Source organism: Hemiscyllium ocellatum, chromosome 39 (assembly GCF_020745735.1).
Source record: "Hemiscyllium ocellatum isolate sHemOce1 chromosome 39, sHemOce1.pat.X.cur, whole genome shotgun sequence".
Classification (NCBI taxonomy): Eukaryota; Metazoa; Chordata; class Chondrichthyes; order Orectolobiformes; family Hemiscylliidae; genus Hemiscyllium; species Hemiscyllium ocellatum.
The window spans coordinates 39,468,647-39,484,811 of NC_083439.1; the positions used below are offsets into that span (position 1 = coordinate 39,468,647).

Sequence of the window (16,165 nt, forward strand, 5' to 3'; positions counted from 1 at the left end):
TTACAATTCCCGCCCTTCAATGTACTGTGGCTGAAAGGCTGTAGACTTTGACTTTTCTCCACTTCACCTCTGCATGGTTGTCTCAAGCTTTAGTGCTTCTCTCAGTACTTACTCCTGGACCTTGAATGTGCCAGTCTGCTATAGGCAGTTTAGGGTGATTCTATGCAAGGGAATACCAACATGTTTCAAGCAGACCAGAGAGTGTCTTTCACTGAGCTGTAGGTTCTCCAAGAGCAGTTGATATTTAACTCTGTGTGTGCGTGTGTGTGTGTGTATGTGTGTGTGTGTGTCACAGAACAGCCTGTAAAGCACAGAGTCCTGCATCACAGAGCTACTCTCTAGACCTTATTTGTGAAGGCACATCAGACTTATTAAATGGTGCCAGGTAGACACGAGTCTATTTCACTGAAAGTTCCAGTGCTTATGAATTTCCAAGCTGCTTTAAGAGCACAGTTTAGTGCCCTTACTGTGCAAATAAATGCGTGTTTATCAAATTTGTTAAACACAAATTTATACCGGTTCTACAATGAAACACTGTTCTGTGTGAATTTTCTCAATTCCCAAGATGCACCCACCAACAAGACTGGAGTTTGAGTTGTCCATGGGATTGAGATATTTTATTTCTTCAACTGCATGATCAGGAACACTCACCTCTCATGGAAGATGAACATTGTAAAAGCTTTTCTCAGCAGTACTGATGAGATTTTCATCAAAGCTGTAATTGTTCATAATTTAGAAAATGAAATGTCAAAAAAAATTGCATTTTGTTAAAGCTCTATCGGTATACTTTCAGTACTTTGTGGCAAGTTGTATTAAATTAAAGGTGAATATTACCCAGGTATCTGAGCTAAGCCTGTGTTCTCAGTAAATTGTAAACAGTGTACATCAGTCTATCTGAGCACAGGATTTGACAAGTATGTGGAATGCATAAGCATTAGGAAGGAATTCATTTCCTGACCAAGGGCGTGGTGGGACTGGTGAATGTAGGTTGGCATTCTGGGACAGGGCTCTGTGCCCAGTTGAAGATAAATGGTCAAGAGGACAGTGATATTATTATCAGGAGTGAAGAAAATACAGCAAGCTTACGCTGAAATATGCGCTGGGAGTAATTTTCTTATGAAGAGAGGTTGAGTAGGTTTGGCTTGAATTCATTGGAGTTTAAGAAAATAGAGGAAGGCCTTATTGGAATATAAGATTCTTAGATGCTTGGTAACATCGATGAGGAGAAGTTGTTGCCCTAGTGAGAGAGTAAACAGTTACCCATTTAAGGCAGAGATGAGAAGGAATTTCTTCTCTCAGAGTGTAGAATTAGAATTTGTCTTTATTGTCACATATACTCAATGAGTATAGTGAAAAGTGTATACATCACCACTTGGGTACAAAAGTACCTAGGTACACCTTCTTTAGTTTCAAGATCATAGAAAATAAAGAAATACAATGTCCAACATTGCAGGGATGAGTGCACTTTTAAGAAAATGGTGTTCACTGTGGATCTTTTACCTTGGTAGGCAAATTGCAAGGAATCAAGGCAGATTGGGAGGCTAGAGTTGATGTGAGCTATGGCCAACCTCTCAAAATACCTCATGATCATTGATGTCAGAGCCACTGGCGATAGTCATTAAGGCACATTGCATGTGCATTCTTAGGGATGAGCATGATGGTGGTCTTCTTAAAAGAGGTGGAGACTTCAGCTTGTAGGAGGGAGAGGTTGAAGATGTCAGTGAATACCTCCACCAGTTAGTCTGTACAGGATCTAAGTGCATGGCTGGGGATTCCACCCAAGCCTGTCACTTGCGTCAGATTGATTCTCAGGAAGACTGAGCTGATGTCTGCAGCTGTTGGGACAAGTGACACTGTGCCACTGGCATTCTGCTCAAACCAAACATAGAAAGCATTGAGCGCATAAGGGAGGGGTGTGTCTTTGTCCGCTAACTTGTTCTGCTTCATTTTGTGTCCTGTTACATTGTTTAGGCCTTGCCACAGACAACTGTACGGTTGGTTTGGGCCTCTACCCTGGTTCGATACTGCCTCTTGGCATCTCGAATGGTTTTGTGGAGGCCATATCTGGATTTTCGATATGGGTTTAGGTCATCTGACCTGAATGCTGCACATCTAGTCCTCAGTAGGTAGTGGATTTCTTAGTTCATGCAAGGTTTCTAGTTGGGACATCTGATTGACTTCTTTGGCACACCATCCTCCACACATTTGCTATTGAAGTCCGTGATGGTGGAGTCGTACTTTTCTAGATTTTCCACTGAGTACTTGAATACAGTTCAATTTACTGATTCCAATTGTACAATCATCAGTAAACATCCCCATATTTGACTTAATGATGGAGGAAGGTTACTGATGAAGCAGCTGAAGATGGTTGGGTGTAGGACACTACCCTAAGGAATATCTACAGAGATGTCCTGGAGCTGAGATGACTGACCTCCAATAAACACAACCATCTTCCTATACACTGGAGATTTTACCCCTGATTCCCATTGATACCAGTCTTGCTAGGGCTTCTTGATGCCACGCCCACTCGAATGCAGCCTCATTATCAAGGGCTGTCTCTCTCACCTTATTTCTGGAATTCAGCTCTTTTGTCCATGTTTGAGCCAAGGCTATAATGAGGTCAGGATCTGAGTGGCCCTGGCAGAATCCAAACGGGGCGTCACTGAGCAGGTTATTGCCGAGCAAGTGCTGCTTGATAGCACTACTGATGATACTTTCCATCACTTTAATGATGGTCAAGAGTAGACTGATGGGATAGTAATTGGCCGGGTTGGATTTGTCCTGCTTTTTATATACAGGACATACCTGGGTAATTTTTCACATTCTAAGGTAAATGTCAGGGTTGTAACTGTATTTAAACAGCTTGACTAGGACAGCAGCAAGTCTCCAGTACCATTGCCAGAATATTGTCAGAGCTCTTAGCCTCTGTATTATTCAATGTCATCAACTGTTCCTTGAGATCACATGAAGTGAATCAAATTGGCTGAAAACTGGTATCTGTAGTTCTAGGGACCATGAGAGGAGGCTGACGTGGATCATTCACTCGGCACTTCTGACTGAAGATTGCTGAGAAAGCTTTAGCCTTATCCTTGGCCTTATGGACTCTTCCAACATTGAGGATGGGGATATTTGTGCAACCTCTTCCTCCAGTGAGTTGTTTAAACATCCAACACCATTCACAACTGGATGACAGCACTGCAGAGCTTAGATCTGATCTACTGGTTGTGGGACTGCTTAGTTGCTGCTTATAATGTTTGGTATGCAACTAATCCTAGGTAAAAACAATGACTGCAGATGCTGGAAACCAGATTCTGGATCAGTGGTGCTGGAAGAGCACAGCAGTTCAGGCAGCATCCAATGAGCAGCGAAATCGACGTTTCGGGCAAAAGCCCTTCATCAGGAATAAAGGCAGTGAGCTGGAAGCATGGAGAGATAAGCTAGGGGAGGGTGGGGTGGGAAGAGAGTAGCATAGAGTACAATGGGTGAGTGGGGGAGGAGATGAAGGTGATACGTCAGGGAGGAGAGGGTGGAGTGGATAGTGGAAAAGAAGATAAGCAGGTCAGACAAGTCCGGACAAGTCATGGGGAGAGTGCTGAACTGGAAGTTTGAAACTAGGATGAGGAGGGGGAAGGGGAAATGAGGAAGCTGCAAGTTTGGTGGCTTCATCAGGTTGGTACCTCATCTTCAGTTATGCCTGATGCTGCTCCTGGCATGCCATCCTGCACTCTACATTGAACCAGGGTTGATCCCCTTGCTTGATGGCATTGGTTAAGTGTGGGTTTATGCTGAGCCATGAGGTTACAGAATATACTGGAGTACAACTTAGGTGCCTCATGAATGCCCAATTGTTAGATCTGTTCGAAGTCTGTCCCATTCAGTACAGTGATAGTGCCATTCCATGTGATGGAGGTTATTCTTAATGTCAAGGCAGGACTTTTTCTTCAATAGGACTGAGCGGTGGACGCTCTTACTGATACTGTCATGGACAGATACATCTGCAGCTGGCAAATTGGTAAGGATGAGATCAAGAATGTTTTCCATCTTGTTGGTTTCCTAGACAGTTGCAGACTCAGTCTAGTAGTTATGTCACTTAGGACTCAATCAACTTGATCAGTAGTACTGTTGCGGAGCCACTCTTGGTGGTGAACATTGAAATCTCCCACCCAGAGTACATTTTGTATCTTGTCACCCTCAGTATTTCCTCTAAGTGTTGTTTAATATGGAGGAGTACCGATTCATCAGCTCAAGGAGGATGGTATGTGGTAATCAGCAGGATGTTTCCCTGCCTATGTTCAACCTGAAGCTATGAGATTTCATTAAATCAGAGTCAATGTTGAGGACTCCCAGGGCATCTCCCTCCCGACTGTATCCCACTATGCCACCATCTCTGCTGGGTCTGTGTTATTGGTAGATCAGGATATATCCAGGGATGGTGATGGTGGTGCTGAAAATGTGTTGCTGGAAAAGCGCAGCAGGTCAGGCAGCATCCAAGGAACAGGAAATTCGACGTTTCGGGCATAAACCCTTCTTCAGGAATCAGGCCTGAAGAAGGGCTTATGCCCGAAACGTCGAATCTCCTGTTCCTTGGATGCTGCCTGACCTGCTGCGCTTTTCCAGCAACACATTTTCAGCTCTGATCTCCAGCATCTGCAGACCTCACTTTCTCCATGGTGATGGTGGTATCTGGGACATTGTCTGTAGGATATGATTCCATGAGTATGAATATGCCAGGCTGTTGACTAGTCTGTGAGACAGCTGTCCCAATTTTGGCACTAGCCTCCAGATCTTAACAAGCTTGTCAGCGCTGTTTCTGCCATTGTCTTTTCCGCTGCCTAGATTGATGCCATGTGATCTGTCTAGTTTCATTTTTTTGAGACTTCATAGTGATTGGTACAACTGAATGGCTTGCTAGGCCATTTCAGAGGCCAACTGAGAGTCAACGACATTGCTGTAAGTCTGGACTCACGTGTAGGCCACACAAGGAGAGGATGGAAGATTTCCTTCCTTGAAGGACATTAGCAAGCCAAATGGGTTTTTTCAACAATTGACAATGATTTCATGGCCACCAGTAAATTCTTAATTACATTTTTTTTATTGAATTCAAATTCCACCATCTACCTTGATAGGATTTGAACCCAGATTCCCAGAACATTAATTAAGTTTCTGGATTAGTAGTCTAGCAATAATACCACTAGGCTATCGCCTCACTGCGTAATGGTTCCTTTCCAGAGTTGGAAAGTCTTTCCTGGCGTGAGGCTCCCAGGGATGATAATTTTAACTTCCTTCGGGATATTGGTGAGTATAATATCCAGAATGGAGTAGAAACCTTTTTTGGACTCCTCTCTAGAATCAAGTGTTGGAGCACAGGTACTTCTAATTGTAACCTGTCAGTTTTTGGCAAGTTCTGCATGGTGAATTATGCAGCAATTATTGATATCAGCAGTGAGCTCCAAGAAATGGTTGACAAGTTTGTTTTTTTTTGGTGAAACCAAAAATGCACCCCAGTTTTATCCTTGGATTTTCCTCTACATTGGTGTAATCGCTAATTTATATGAAATTATATGGTGACATTTTAAAGATTTTTGGCAGTTTCCTTTCACAAGCCAAACACTAACTGGATCAAGATCAGAATTCTGTGGCTGTTGTTTAGTTGTCACGTGAATGGCAGGCTTCAATGTCTGCTTCCCCAAAGTTCATATGGGGTCTGGTTTGTCTCTGTGAAGGGTCATACTACATAGAGTAACAATTGGAAAGGGCAGTCAGTGGAGCACCACCTCCACCATGCTGTGTTCACTCAATATTATTGCAATTGTTCAGTTCTTCCTCAAGGATTGACATGGAATACCTGGATGACATTCTGTAATTTCAAAGCTGAAGAAGTAAATCTTTTTAATTCGAACTTTCATTTCACTGTGGAAGGTTCAGGTTGATCTATACCCAGTAACCTGCTTTGAAACAAAAACAGAAATTGCTGGAAAAGGTCTGGCAGCATGTGTGGAGAGAAGTCAGAGTTAATATTTTGCATCGAGTGACCCTTTCTCAGAACTGATGGTAGATAGGAAAGTGCCGGTTTAGATGTAGGATGATGGGAGGGGGTAAGGAAAAGACAATAGGTAGAGATGGTGCCCAAAGTGAAGAAGAATGGTTGGACTGCCAAAGGAGTGGATTACAATCTGGCTGGGAGGGTGAATAGCTGTTAATGAGGAGAGTTAGTGGCTAATAGTGGGTTGTGTGTCATAGCAGACAATGTGATAACAAGGCCTGGTGTGTTGGGGTAGATGCTAGGACATAGGAAAGCTCAAGCCTTAAAGTTATTGAACTCAATATTGAGGTCAGAAGGCTGCAGGGTCCCCAGGTGGAAAATGAAATGCTGTTTTTCCAGCTTGCGCTCAGCTTTGCTGGAGCACTTGCAGGCCAGCCTGAGATAGAGATATTGGCCAGGGTTTAGGATGGTGTTGAGTGACAGGCAACTGAAAGTTCAGGGTCTCTATTATGGAGGCTAAATGCAAGTATTCTGTGAAGTGGTCACCCAGTCTATGCCTTGTTTCCCCAGTGTTGAGGAAACCATATTGTGAGCAGTGAATGCAGTAAACTAGATTGCATGAAATGGAGGTAAAGCACTTGCATCACCTGAAAGTGTGTTTCGGTCCTTGGATACTGGGGAGGGAGGAAGTAAATGGACAGGTGCTACACTTTCTACAGGTGCAACAGGAGATGCAAGGAGATGTTGGGGTGAAGGAAAAGTGGACCAGGGTTTCCTGGAAGGAATGGTCCCTTGCAGAAGGCTGACAAGGGAATGGAGGAGAATACGTGTCTGGTGGTGGCATCTCACTGGAGGTGATAGAAATGGCAGCTAATGATCCTCTGAATATGAATGTTGCTGTGGTCAGGACAAGGGGAACCCTATCACTGTTGTGGGAGGGAAGACAGAGGATGAGGGCTGAATTGCAGGAGATGGATCGGATCCAGCTGAGGGTCCTGTTAACAACAGATGAGGAATCCTTGGTTGACGACATTTCAGAGGCTACCTTGTTGGAACATCATCATCGGAACAGGTGTGACTGAGACAGAGGAACTGGGTGAATGGAACAAAGTCTTTACAACAACAAGGGTATGCGCATATGTAATTCAGGCCACTGTGGGAGTGGGTGAATTTATAATGGATATTAGTGGCCGGTCTATCCCCAGAAATAGAAACGGAGATGTCAATGAATAAAAGGGACAAGTCAAAGGTGAGAGCAGGATGTAAATTGGAAGCAAAATTGATATACGGTTCCAATTCGGATGAAAGAGGGAAGCAGCACCGACGATATCTTTAATATAGCAGAGAAAGAGTTATGGATGGCGCTGTACTAGGACTGGAACAAAGAATATTCCATGTACCCGATAAAGAGATAGGTATAACTGGGACACATGCAGGTTACTAAGGACCTGAAGAAAATGAGAGGAGTTAAAAGAAAAGTTGTTCAGGGTGAGGACGGGCTCAGCTAGATGAAGGAGGGCGGTGGTGGATAGGACGGTTTAGGCTTTTGTTCCAGGAGCTTGCTTTGAAAACTCTGCTCATAGTTTGACAGCTGAGACAAATTTCACCAGCAGCAGCTGAACAAACCCATTGAATTCTAAAACAATCAACAACAATCTAAATTAAACCATTCACAATATTCTAAAATAAGATCAATACACCAAATAATCAAAAACATTAATGGTTCATTTAAAAAGACCCAGGATTCAGATCTCAGTCTACATTTTTACTTTAAAAACCCATTCTTCTTTGGGCAGAAAGTCCTGTCTACCAAATTTTATTGACATTTACCTCTTAGCTTTGAAGATGTGTTGTTTGGAGGCAAACACACCAACAGGATTGAGAACATTACCTCCATTCACCCTAAATGGTAGGTGCAACCTGTCAGCCCTTATAAGGGGTGTTACTATATAGGATAACCGATCTCCCCTGGTAAGGGATATTGCCATATACGGGAGGCAGACAGCCCTGTATACAACATTAACACATTGGTCAAGCAATTTGCCCCTGGACAGGGTAAGCTGTCTGTCACTTTATGGGCTATTATCACATGAGGTAAGCAGTCTGCCTCTGTATGGATTAGTAGGGGCTGACATCACTGTAGAAAGTCAAAGCTGATCAAGATGTGGAGGTGCTGGTGTTGGATTGGGGTGTACAAAGTTAAAAATCACACAACACCAGGTTATAGTTCAACAAGTCTTTCGGAAGTACTAGCTTTTGGAATGCTGATCCTTTGTCAGGTAGCTGTGGAGCAGGATCATAAGACAGAATTTATAGCAAAAGATTATAGTATCGTGCAACTGATATGATATATGAACTAACCTGGATTGCTGTTAAGTCTTTCATCTTTTATAATCTAGCAATCTAGGTTTGTTGAATGTATCGTATCAGTTACTTGACACTGTGATCTTTTGCTATAAATTCTGTGTCTTATGACCCTGCTCCACAGCTACCTGAGGAAGGAGCAGCGCTTTGAAAGCTTGTACTTTCAACGGCTGATCAAGGTGAAGTTCTCCTCAATGTGTTTCATTGTAATTAGTGATAATACTGTAGAGACAGAGCATTAACCTGCTGTTACTGTTCTTCATTCCCAGCTTGATGTGGACAAAGCAGTGAAAGCAGCTAGAGACGCTTTCCAGCCAGGCTCCCCATGGAGAAATCTAGATACATCAGCCAGAGGACAGCTCTTATATAAATGGGCTGACCTCATTGAGCGAGACCGACACATTCTGGCTGTAAGTATGATGCGATGAAATAAAATATGCATTCTCAGACTAGGAATATAAGAATTAAAAGACAGATGCATTCTAGATTGAATTTCAGTTCCAATGCTTTATCACTGTATCAGTTTGAATAAATGTTCTACTTCTTCAATTAACTAGTTTAAGTGAACTTGCATTTTAATCGATTATTCCATACAGAATATTAGACTTGTTTTATGTCTTCGCATAATACTGTCATGGAATGTTTTTAACAGAAAATAAATAATTAGCAATTATTGTGACAATGATATTGTATTCAATGATAGCGTTATCTTAAAGGATTCAAATATTGCTGCTTTGATAGTGCATAAAATATTGTTTCATAAAAATGATGAAAAATTACATTAAAGATTCATCCAAAATAGTTAAATAATGCACTTATGGAATGAAGGATAATCAATAAGATTGGCACAAAGTCACGGTGTTTAGGGGGGCACGGTGGCACAGTGGTAAGCACTGTTGCCTCACAGCGCCAGAGAGCCACGTTCAATTCCCGCCTCAGGCAACTATCTGTGTGGAGTTTGCATATTCTCCCCATGTCTGCGTGGGTTTCCTCTGGGTGCTCCGGTTTCCTCCCACAGTCCAAAAATGTGTAGGTTAGGTGAATTGGCCATGCTAAATTGCCTGTAGTGTTCGGTGCAGGGGTAAATGTAGGGGAATGGGTCTGTGTGGAATGCTGTTCGGAGGGTCAGTGTGGACTTGTTGGGCCAAAGGGCCTGTTTCCACACTGTAAGTAATCTAATCTACTCAATCCTAGAATTAATACCAGTTTCTGCAACAGTCTTGTTGAGATGACTTTCCTGTGAAATTAATTTATTTGCACTGATTGTAAGGGTCAGAGGAAAAACATTTATTGCCCATCCCAAGTTGGCCCTTGTAGGGTTGCCTTCTTGGACTGCTACAGTCCATGTGTTGTAGGTGCACCCAGAATGCCCTTAGGGAGGGAATTCCAGGATTTTGACCTAGCGACAGTGAAGGAACAGGAACATTATTCCAAACCAGGATGGTGTGAGGCTTGGAGGGGATCTTGCAGATGGTGTCATTCCCACATATCGGCTGCCTTGTCCCTCCAGGTGGAAATGCTCTTGAGTTTAGAAGGTGATGTCTAAGTATCTTTCGTAAATGTTTGCAGTACATCTTTTAGACAATGCACATTGAGTGTTGGTTGTGAAGATATTGGATGTTTGTAGATATGATGCTAATCAAATGCTGTTAAGACTGGGATCAAAATGAGGAAAGAATGTGTTATTTTCTCCAGGCAAATAGCATTGGGGCAGATGAAAAGTAACTCTCCTGACAGCTTGTGGACCTGCAAATTTATAATGAACCTAAATTTTTCTGAGGCACCAGACACTAAAATCTTTCAAGAGTTGACTGATTTATTTAAGGAATATTGTGACCCCAAGCATCCTGTAATTCTGAGATGCTATTAATGTTACTTGGCAATTCAAGAACCACAGGAATCCGAATTGGGACTTATAGAACATGGAACTTACAGCACAAGAACAAACGCTTGCGCCCACGATGTTGTGTCAAACATGACATCAGCTTAAACTATTCCCTTCTGCCTGCCCTTGGTCCATATCCCTCCATTCCTTGCATTTTCATGTGCTTATCTAAAAGTCTCTTAAACGCCCCTATCATATCTGCTTCCATCACATCCCCGGGCTGTGTGTTCCAGACTCCTACCACTGTCTGTGTAAAAAAAAACTTGACCCTCACATCTCCTTTGAACTTTCACCCTCTCACATTAAATGCATTCCCAACCTCCACCCCAATATTAGACATTGCAACTCTGGGAAAAAGATTATGACCATCAACCTATCTCTGCATCACTTAATTTTCTAAACTTCTATCCAGTCTCCCCTCAGCCTCCACTGCTCCAGAGAAAATAACTCAAGTTTTTCTAGCCTTTCTTTATAGCTCATACCCTCTAATCCAGGCAATGTTATGGTAAACCTCTTCCATACACTCTCCAAAGCCTCCACATCCTTCCTGTAGTGTGGCAACCAGAATTGAACGCAGCTTAACCAAAGTTTTATAAAGCTGCACCTTGACATCCTGACTCTTGTACTTAATTCCCTGACCAGTAAAGGCAAGCATATCAAACACCTTTACCACCATATCTACTTGCATGGCCACTTTAGGGAAGTATAGACTTGAATCCCAAGATGCCTGTGTACATCAATGCTGTTTAAGGTCCTGCCATTGATTGTATACTTTTCCTTAGCATTTGACCTCCCAAAGTGCAGCACCTCATACTTTTTTTAGATTAGATTACTTACAGTGTGGAAGCAGGCCCTTCGGTCCAACAAGTCCACACTGACCCGCCGAAGCGCAACCCACCCATACCCCTACCCTAAAACTACAGGCAATTTAGCATGGCCAATTCACCTGACCCGCACATCTTTGGACTGTGGGAGGAAACTGGAGCACCCGGAGAAAACCCATGCAGACACGGGGAGAATGTGCAAACTCCACACAGTCAGTCGCCTGAAGCAGGAATTGAACCCGGGTCTCTAGCGCCGTGAGGCAGCAGTGCTAACCACTGTGCCACCATGCTGCCTGATTAATCAGGTACTTACCCTGATTAAACTCCACCTGCCACTTCTCTGCCCATATCTGCAACTGATCTACATCCTGATGTATCCTTTGACAACCTTCTACACGATAGAACATAGAACATAGAACATAGAAAAATGCAGCGCAGTACAGGCCCTTCGGCCCTTGATGTTGCGCCGACCGAAGCCGACCTAACCTACACTAGCCCAATAACCTCCATATGCTTATCCAATGCCCGCTTAAATGACCATAAAGAGGGAGAATCCACCACTGCTACTGGCAGGGCATTCCATGAACTCACAACCCGCTGAATAAAGAATCTACCCCTAACATCTGTCCTATACCTACCACCCCTTAATTTAAAGCTGTATCCCCTAGTAACAGCTGACTCCATTAGCGGAAAAGGGTTCTCACTGTCAACCCTATCTAAACCCCTTATCATCTTGTACACCTCTATCAAATCTCCCCTAAACCTTCTTTTCTCCAATGAGAACAGCCCCAAGTGCCTCAGCCTTTCCTCATACGATCTTCCTACCATGCCAGGCAACATCCTGATAAACCTCCTCTGCACTCGTTCCAATGCCTCCACATCTTTCCTATAGTATGGCGACCAAAACTGCACACAATACTCCAGATGAGGCCGCACCAGAGTCTTATACAACTGCAAAATGACCTCAGGACTCCGGAACTCAATTCCTCTACCAATAAAGCACAGTACACCATGTGCCTTCTTCACAGCACTATTTATCTTGGTGGCAACTTTCAGAGATCTGTGTACATGGACACCAAGATCCCTCTGCTCATCCACACTACCAAGTAGCCTACCATTAGCCCAGTAATCCATCTTCTTGTTACTCCTACCAAAGTGAATGACTTCACACTTAGCTACATTGAACTCCATTTGCCACCTTTCTGCCCAGCTCTACAACTTATCTATATCCCGCTGTAATCTGCCACATCCTTCTACGCTGTCCACAACTCCACCGACTTTCGTATCATCCGCAAACTTGCTCACCTAGCCTTCAAGCCCCTCCTCCAGGTCATTTATAAAAATGACAAACAGCAATGGTCCCAAAACAGATCCTTGCGGAACACCGCTAGTAACTGCACTCCAAGATGATCCTATACCATCAACTACTACTCTCTGTCTCCTTCTAGCCAGCCAATTCCTAATCCAAACTTCTAATGCACCCTCAATGCCATACCTCCGTATTTTTTGCATTAGCCTACCATGGGGTACCTTATCGAACGCCTTGCTGAAATCCATATACACCACATCTACTGCTTTACCCTCGTCCACTTCCTTGGTCACCTTCTCAAAGAACTCAATAAGGTTTGTGAGGCACCACCTGCCCTTCACAAAGCCATGCTGACTATCCTTGATCACATTATTCCTGTCCAGATGTTCATAAATCCTATCCCTTACAATTCTCTCTAAGACTTTGCCCACAACAGAAGTGAGGCTCACTGGCCTATAGTTACTAGGGCTATCCCTACTCCCCTTCTTGAACGAGGGGACCACATTCGCTATCCTCCAGTCTTCTGGCACTATTCCTGTAGACAACGACGACATAAAAATCAAGGCCAATGGCTCCACTATCTCCTCCCTAGCTTCCCAGAGGATCCTAGGATAAATGCCATCAGGCCCAGGGGACTTATCAATTTTCATCCTTTCCAGTATTCCCCGGACCTCTTCCCTACATACCTCAAAGCCATCCATTCTAATCACTTGTGACTCAATATTCACATCAGCAATAATGTCCTGTTCCTGAGTGAATACTGACGAAAAGTATTGATTTAGTGTCTCTCCAATCTCCTCCGCCTCCATGCACAACTTCCCTCTACTATCCTTGACTGGACCGATACCTACCCTAGTCATCCTTTTATTCCTGACATACCTATAGAAAGCCTTTGGGTTTTCCCTAATCCTACCAACTAAGGACTTTTCATGTCCCCTTCTCGCTGCTCTTAGCTCTCTCTTTCGATCCTTCCTGGCTACCTTATAACTCTCAATCGCCCCAACTGAACCTTCATGCCTCATCTTAACATAGGCCACCCTCTTTCTTTTCACAAGGGATTCCAATTCCTTATTAAACCACGGCTCCCTCACAAGACCCTTTCCTCCCTGCCTGACTGGTACATACTTATCAAGGACACCCAATAGCTGCTCCTTGAACAAGCTCCACATATCATTTGTGTTCTTCCCTTGAAGCCTATTTTTCCAATCCACGCATCCTAAGTCATGCCTCACCGCATCATAATTTCCCTGCTCCCAGCTATAACTCCTGTCCTGCAGTGCACACTTATCCCTCTCCATCACTTGAGTAAAAGTCACTGAGTTGTGGTCACTGTCCCCGAAGTGCTTACCTACCTCCAAGTCTAACACCTGGCCTGGTTCATTACCTAGAACCAAATCCAGTATAGCCTCACCTCTTGTTGGCCTGTCTACATATTGTCAGGAAACCCTCCTGCACACATTGGACAAACACCGACCCATCTAACAAACTCGAGCTATAGCTTTCCCAGTCAATATCTGGGAAGTTAAAGTCCCCCATAACAACCACCCTACTACTTTCACTCTTTTCCTGAATCATCTTCGCAATACTTTCCTCTATGTCTCTCGGACTATTAGAGGGCCTGTAGAAAACTCCTAACAGGGTGACCTCACCTTTCCTATTCCTAACCTCAGCCCAAACTACCTCAGGTGGCAAGTCTTCACCCATCATCCTTTCCACCGCTGTAATACTATCCTTGACAAGCAATGCCACACCTCCCCCTCTTTTACCCCCACCTCTGACCCTACTAAAACATTTAAACCCTGGAACCTGCAACAGCCATTCCTGTCCCTGTTCTCCCCACGTCTCTGTAATGGCCACAACATCGAAGTCCCAGGTACCAACCCACGCTGCAAGTTCACCTACCTTATTTCTTATACTTCTGGCATTGAAGTATACACACTTCAAGCCACCTTCCTGTTTACAGGCACCCTCCTTCGAGATCGATGCCATGTTCCTAACCTCCCTACACTCAAGGTCCTGTACCCTAAAGCTACAGTCCAGGTTCCCATGCCCCTGCAGAGTTAGTTTAAACCCTCCCAAGGAGCACTAGCAAACCTCCCCCCAAGGATACTGGTGCCCCTCAGGTTCAGGTGTAGACCATCCTGTTTATAGAGGTCCCACCTTCCCCAGAAAGAACCCCAGTTGTCCAGAAACTGGAATCCCTCCCTCCTGCACCATCCCTGTAGCCACGCATTTAACTGTTCTCTCTCCCTATTCCTCGACTCTCTATCAAGTGGCACAGGTAACAAACCAGAGACAACAACTCTGTTCGTTCTAGCTCTGAGCTTCCAACCTAGCTCCCTGAAAGCCTGCCTAACATCCTCACCCCTCTTCCTACCTATGTCGTTGGTGCCAATGTGGACCACCACCTGGGGCTGCTCCCCCTCCTCCTTAAGGACCCGGAAAACATGATCAGAGACATCACATACCCTTGCACCTGGGAGGCAACATACCAATCATGAGTCTCTGTCGCCCCCGCAAAACCGCCTATCTGTGCCCCGAACTATTGAGTCCCGAATAACTATCGCTCTACCTTTCTCCACCCTTCCCTTCTGAGCAACGGGGACAGGCTCCATGCCAGAGGCCTGAACCTCGTTGACTCCACCCATCTTTTTAATCGTCTGCAAACTTACTAAGCCACCCACTTACAGTTTTATCCAAGTCATTTATGTATATCACAAACATGAGCGGTCCCTGTGGATCACCACTAGACATGGAATTCCAGCCAGAGTAACAACCATCTCCCCTCTATGGGGAAGCCAATTCTGAATTCACATAGCCAAGTCACCATGGATCCCTTGCATCTTAATCTTCTGGATGACCCTACTACAAGGAACCTTCTGGAATGCCTTACTAAAATCCGTATAGACAATATCCTCTGCTCTATCCTCATCTCCTCAAAACATTCAATCAAAATATTAAGACATGACCTGCCCCATACAAAGCCTTGCTGACTGTCCCTAATTTGACCATGCTTTTCCACATGCACATAAATCCGATCTCTAAATATTCTTTCCAAAAGCTACCCAATCAGCTTTTAACTAAGTTCAGGGGACTGGCAGAGGCATGTGATTTTGGTTTGACCCTTAATGAGATGCCGAGAGACCATTTGGTATGTGGGATTAATGATGTAACCATGAAAAAGCACCTACTAGCTGAAGCCCAACTGGACTTCAAACAGGCGCTACAACTGGCTTTATCAACGGAAAATGCGACAAGTGAAGCATATGAGTTGCAGGGTATTCCGATGGAAGTGGACATCCTTGCCAGTCTGACTGAGTTTGGGGAGCACCATTTGAGTGAAAGCAAATGCATTACCACACTCAGGACATATCTTGAACAGAAAGTCTTGAGGTCAGCCCACAGCAAAACCCCAAAACAAAGCCAAACCTTGGAGAAATGGTTAAAATTTTCTTCAGGATCCTGGCCAGCAAGCCATTGTGGTTGCAGCTGGTATATTGACTCGAGACAGCAAAAGAGACCCACTGGATCTAAATTGTGTGAGAGAACCCATAGGCCAGCATCTTGGAGAGTACGCACCCTGGAAAGTTCACCTACATCTGGTTTGGAACAGTTGAATTACATAACAACACCTGAATCAGAACCAATCAAAATAAATAAAAACCTAAAAGAACTATGATTGCTGTAAATCAGTTCTGAGGAAGGTCACTTGACCAGAAATGTTAACTTTAATTTATCTCCATAGATGTTGCCAGACCTGCTGAGCTTTTCCAGCAATTTCTGTTTTTGTCCATCAAAAC

The 16,165-nt window shown here is 44.0% G+C and overlaps 1 protein-coding gene across 1 annotated transcript in view; it reads left to right on the top strand.

The window, feature by feature from the left end:
* aldh1a3 (aldehyde dehydrogenase 1 family, member A3) overlaps positions 1 to 16,165 on the top strand; it is a 141,903-nt gene that overhangs the window by 52,727 nt on the left and 73,011 nt on the right. Inside the window, exon 3 of the mRNA XM_060853368.1 lies at positions 8,617 to 8,757. Coding sequence (XP_060709351.1) covers positions 8,617 to 8,757 — 141 coding nt within the window. The remainder of the gene's footprint in view (positions 1 to 8,616; positions 8,758 to 16,165) is intronic.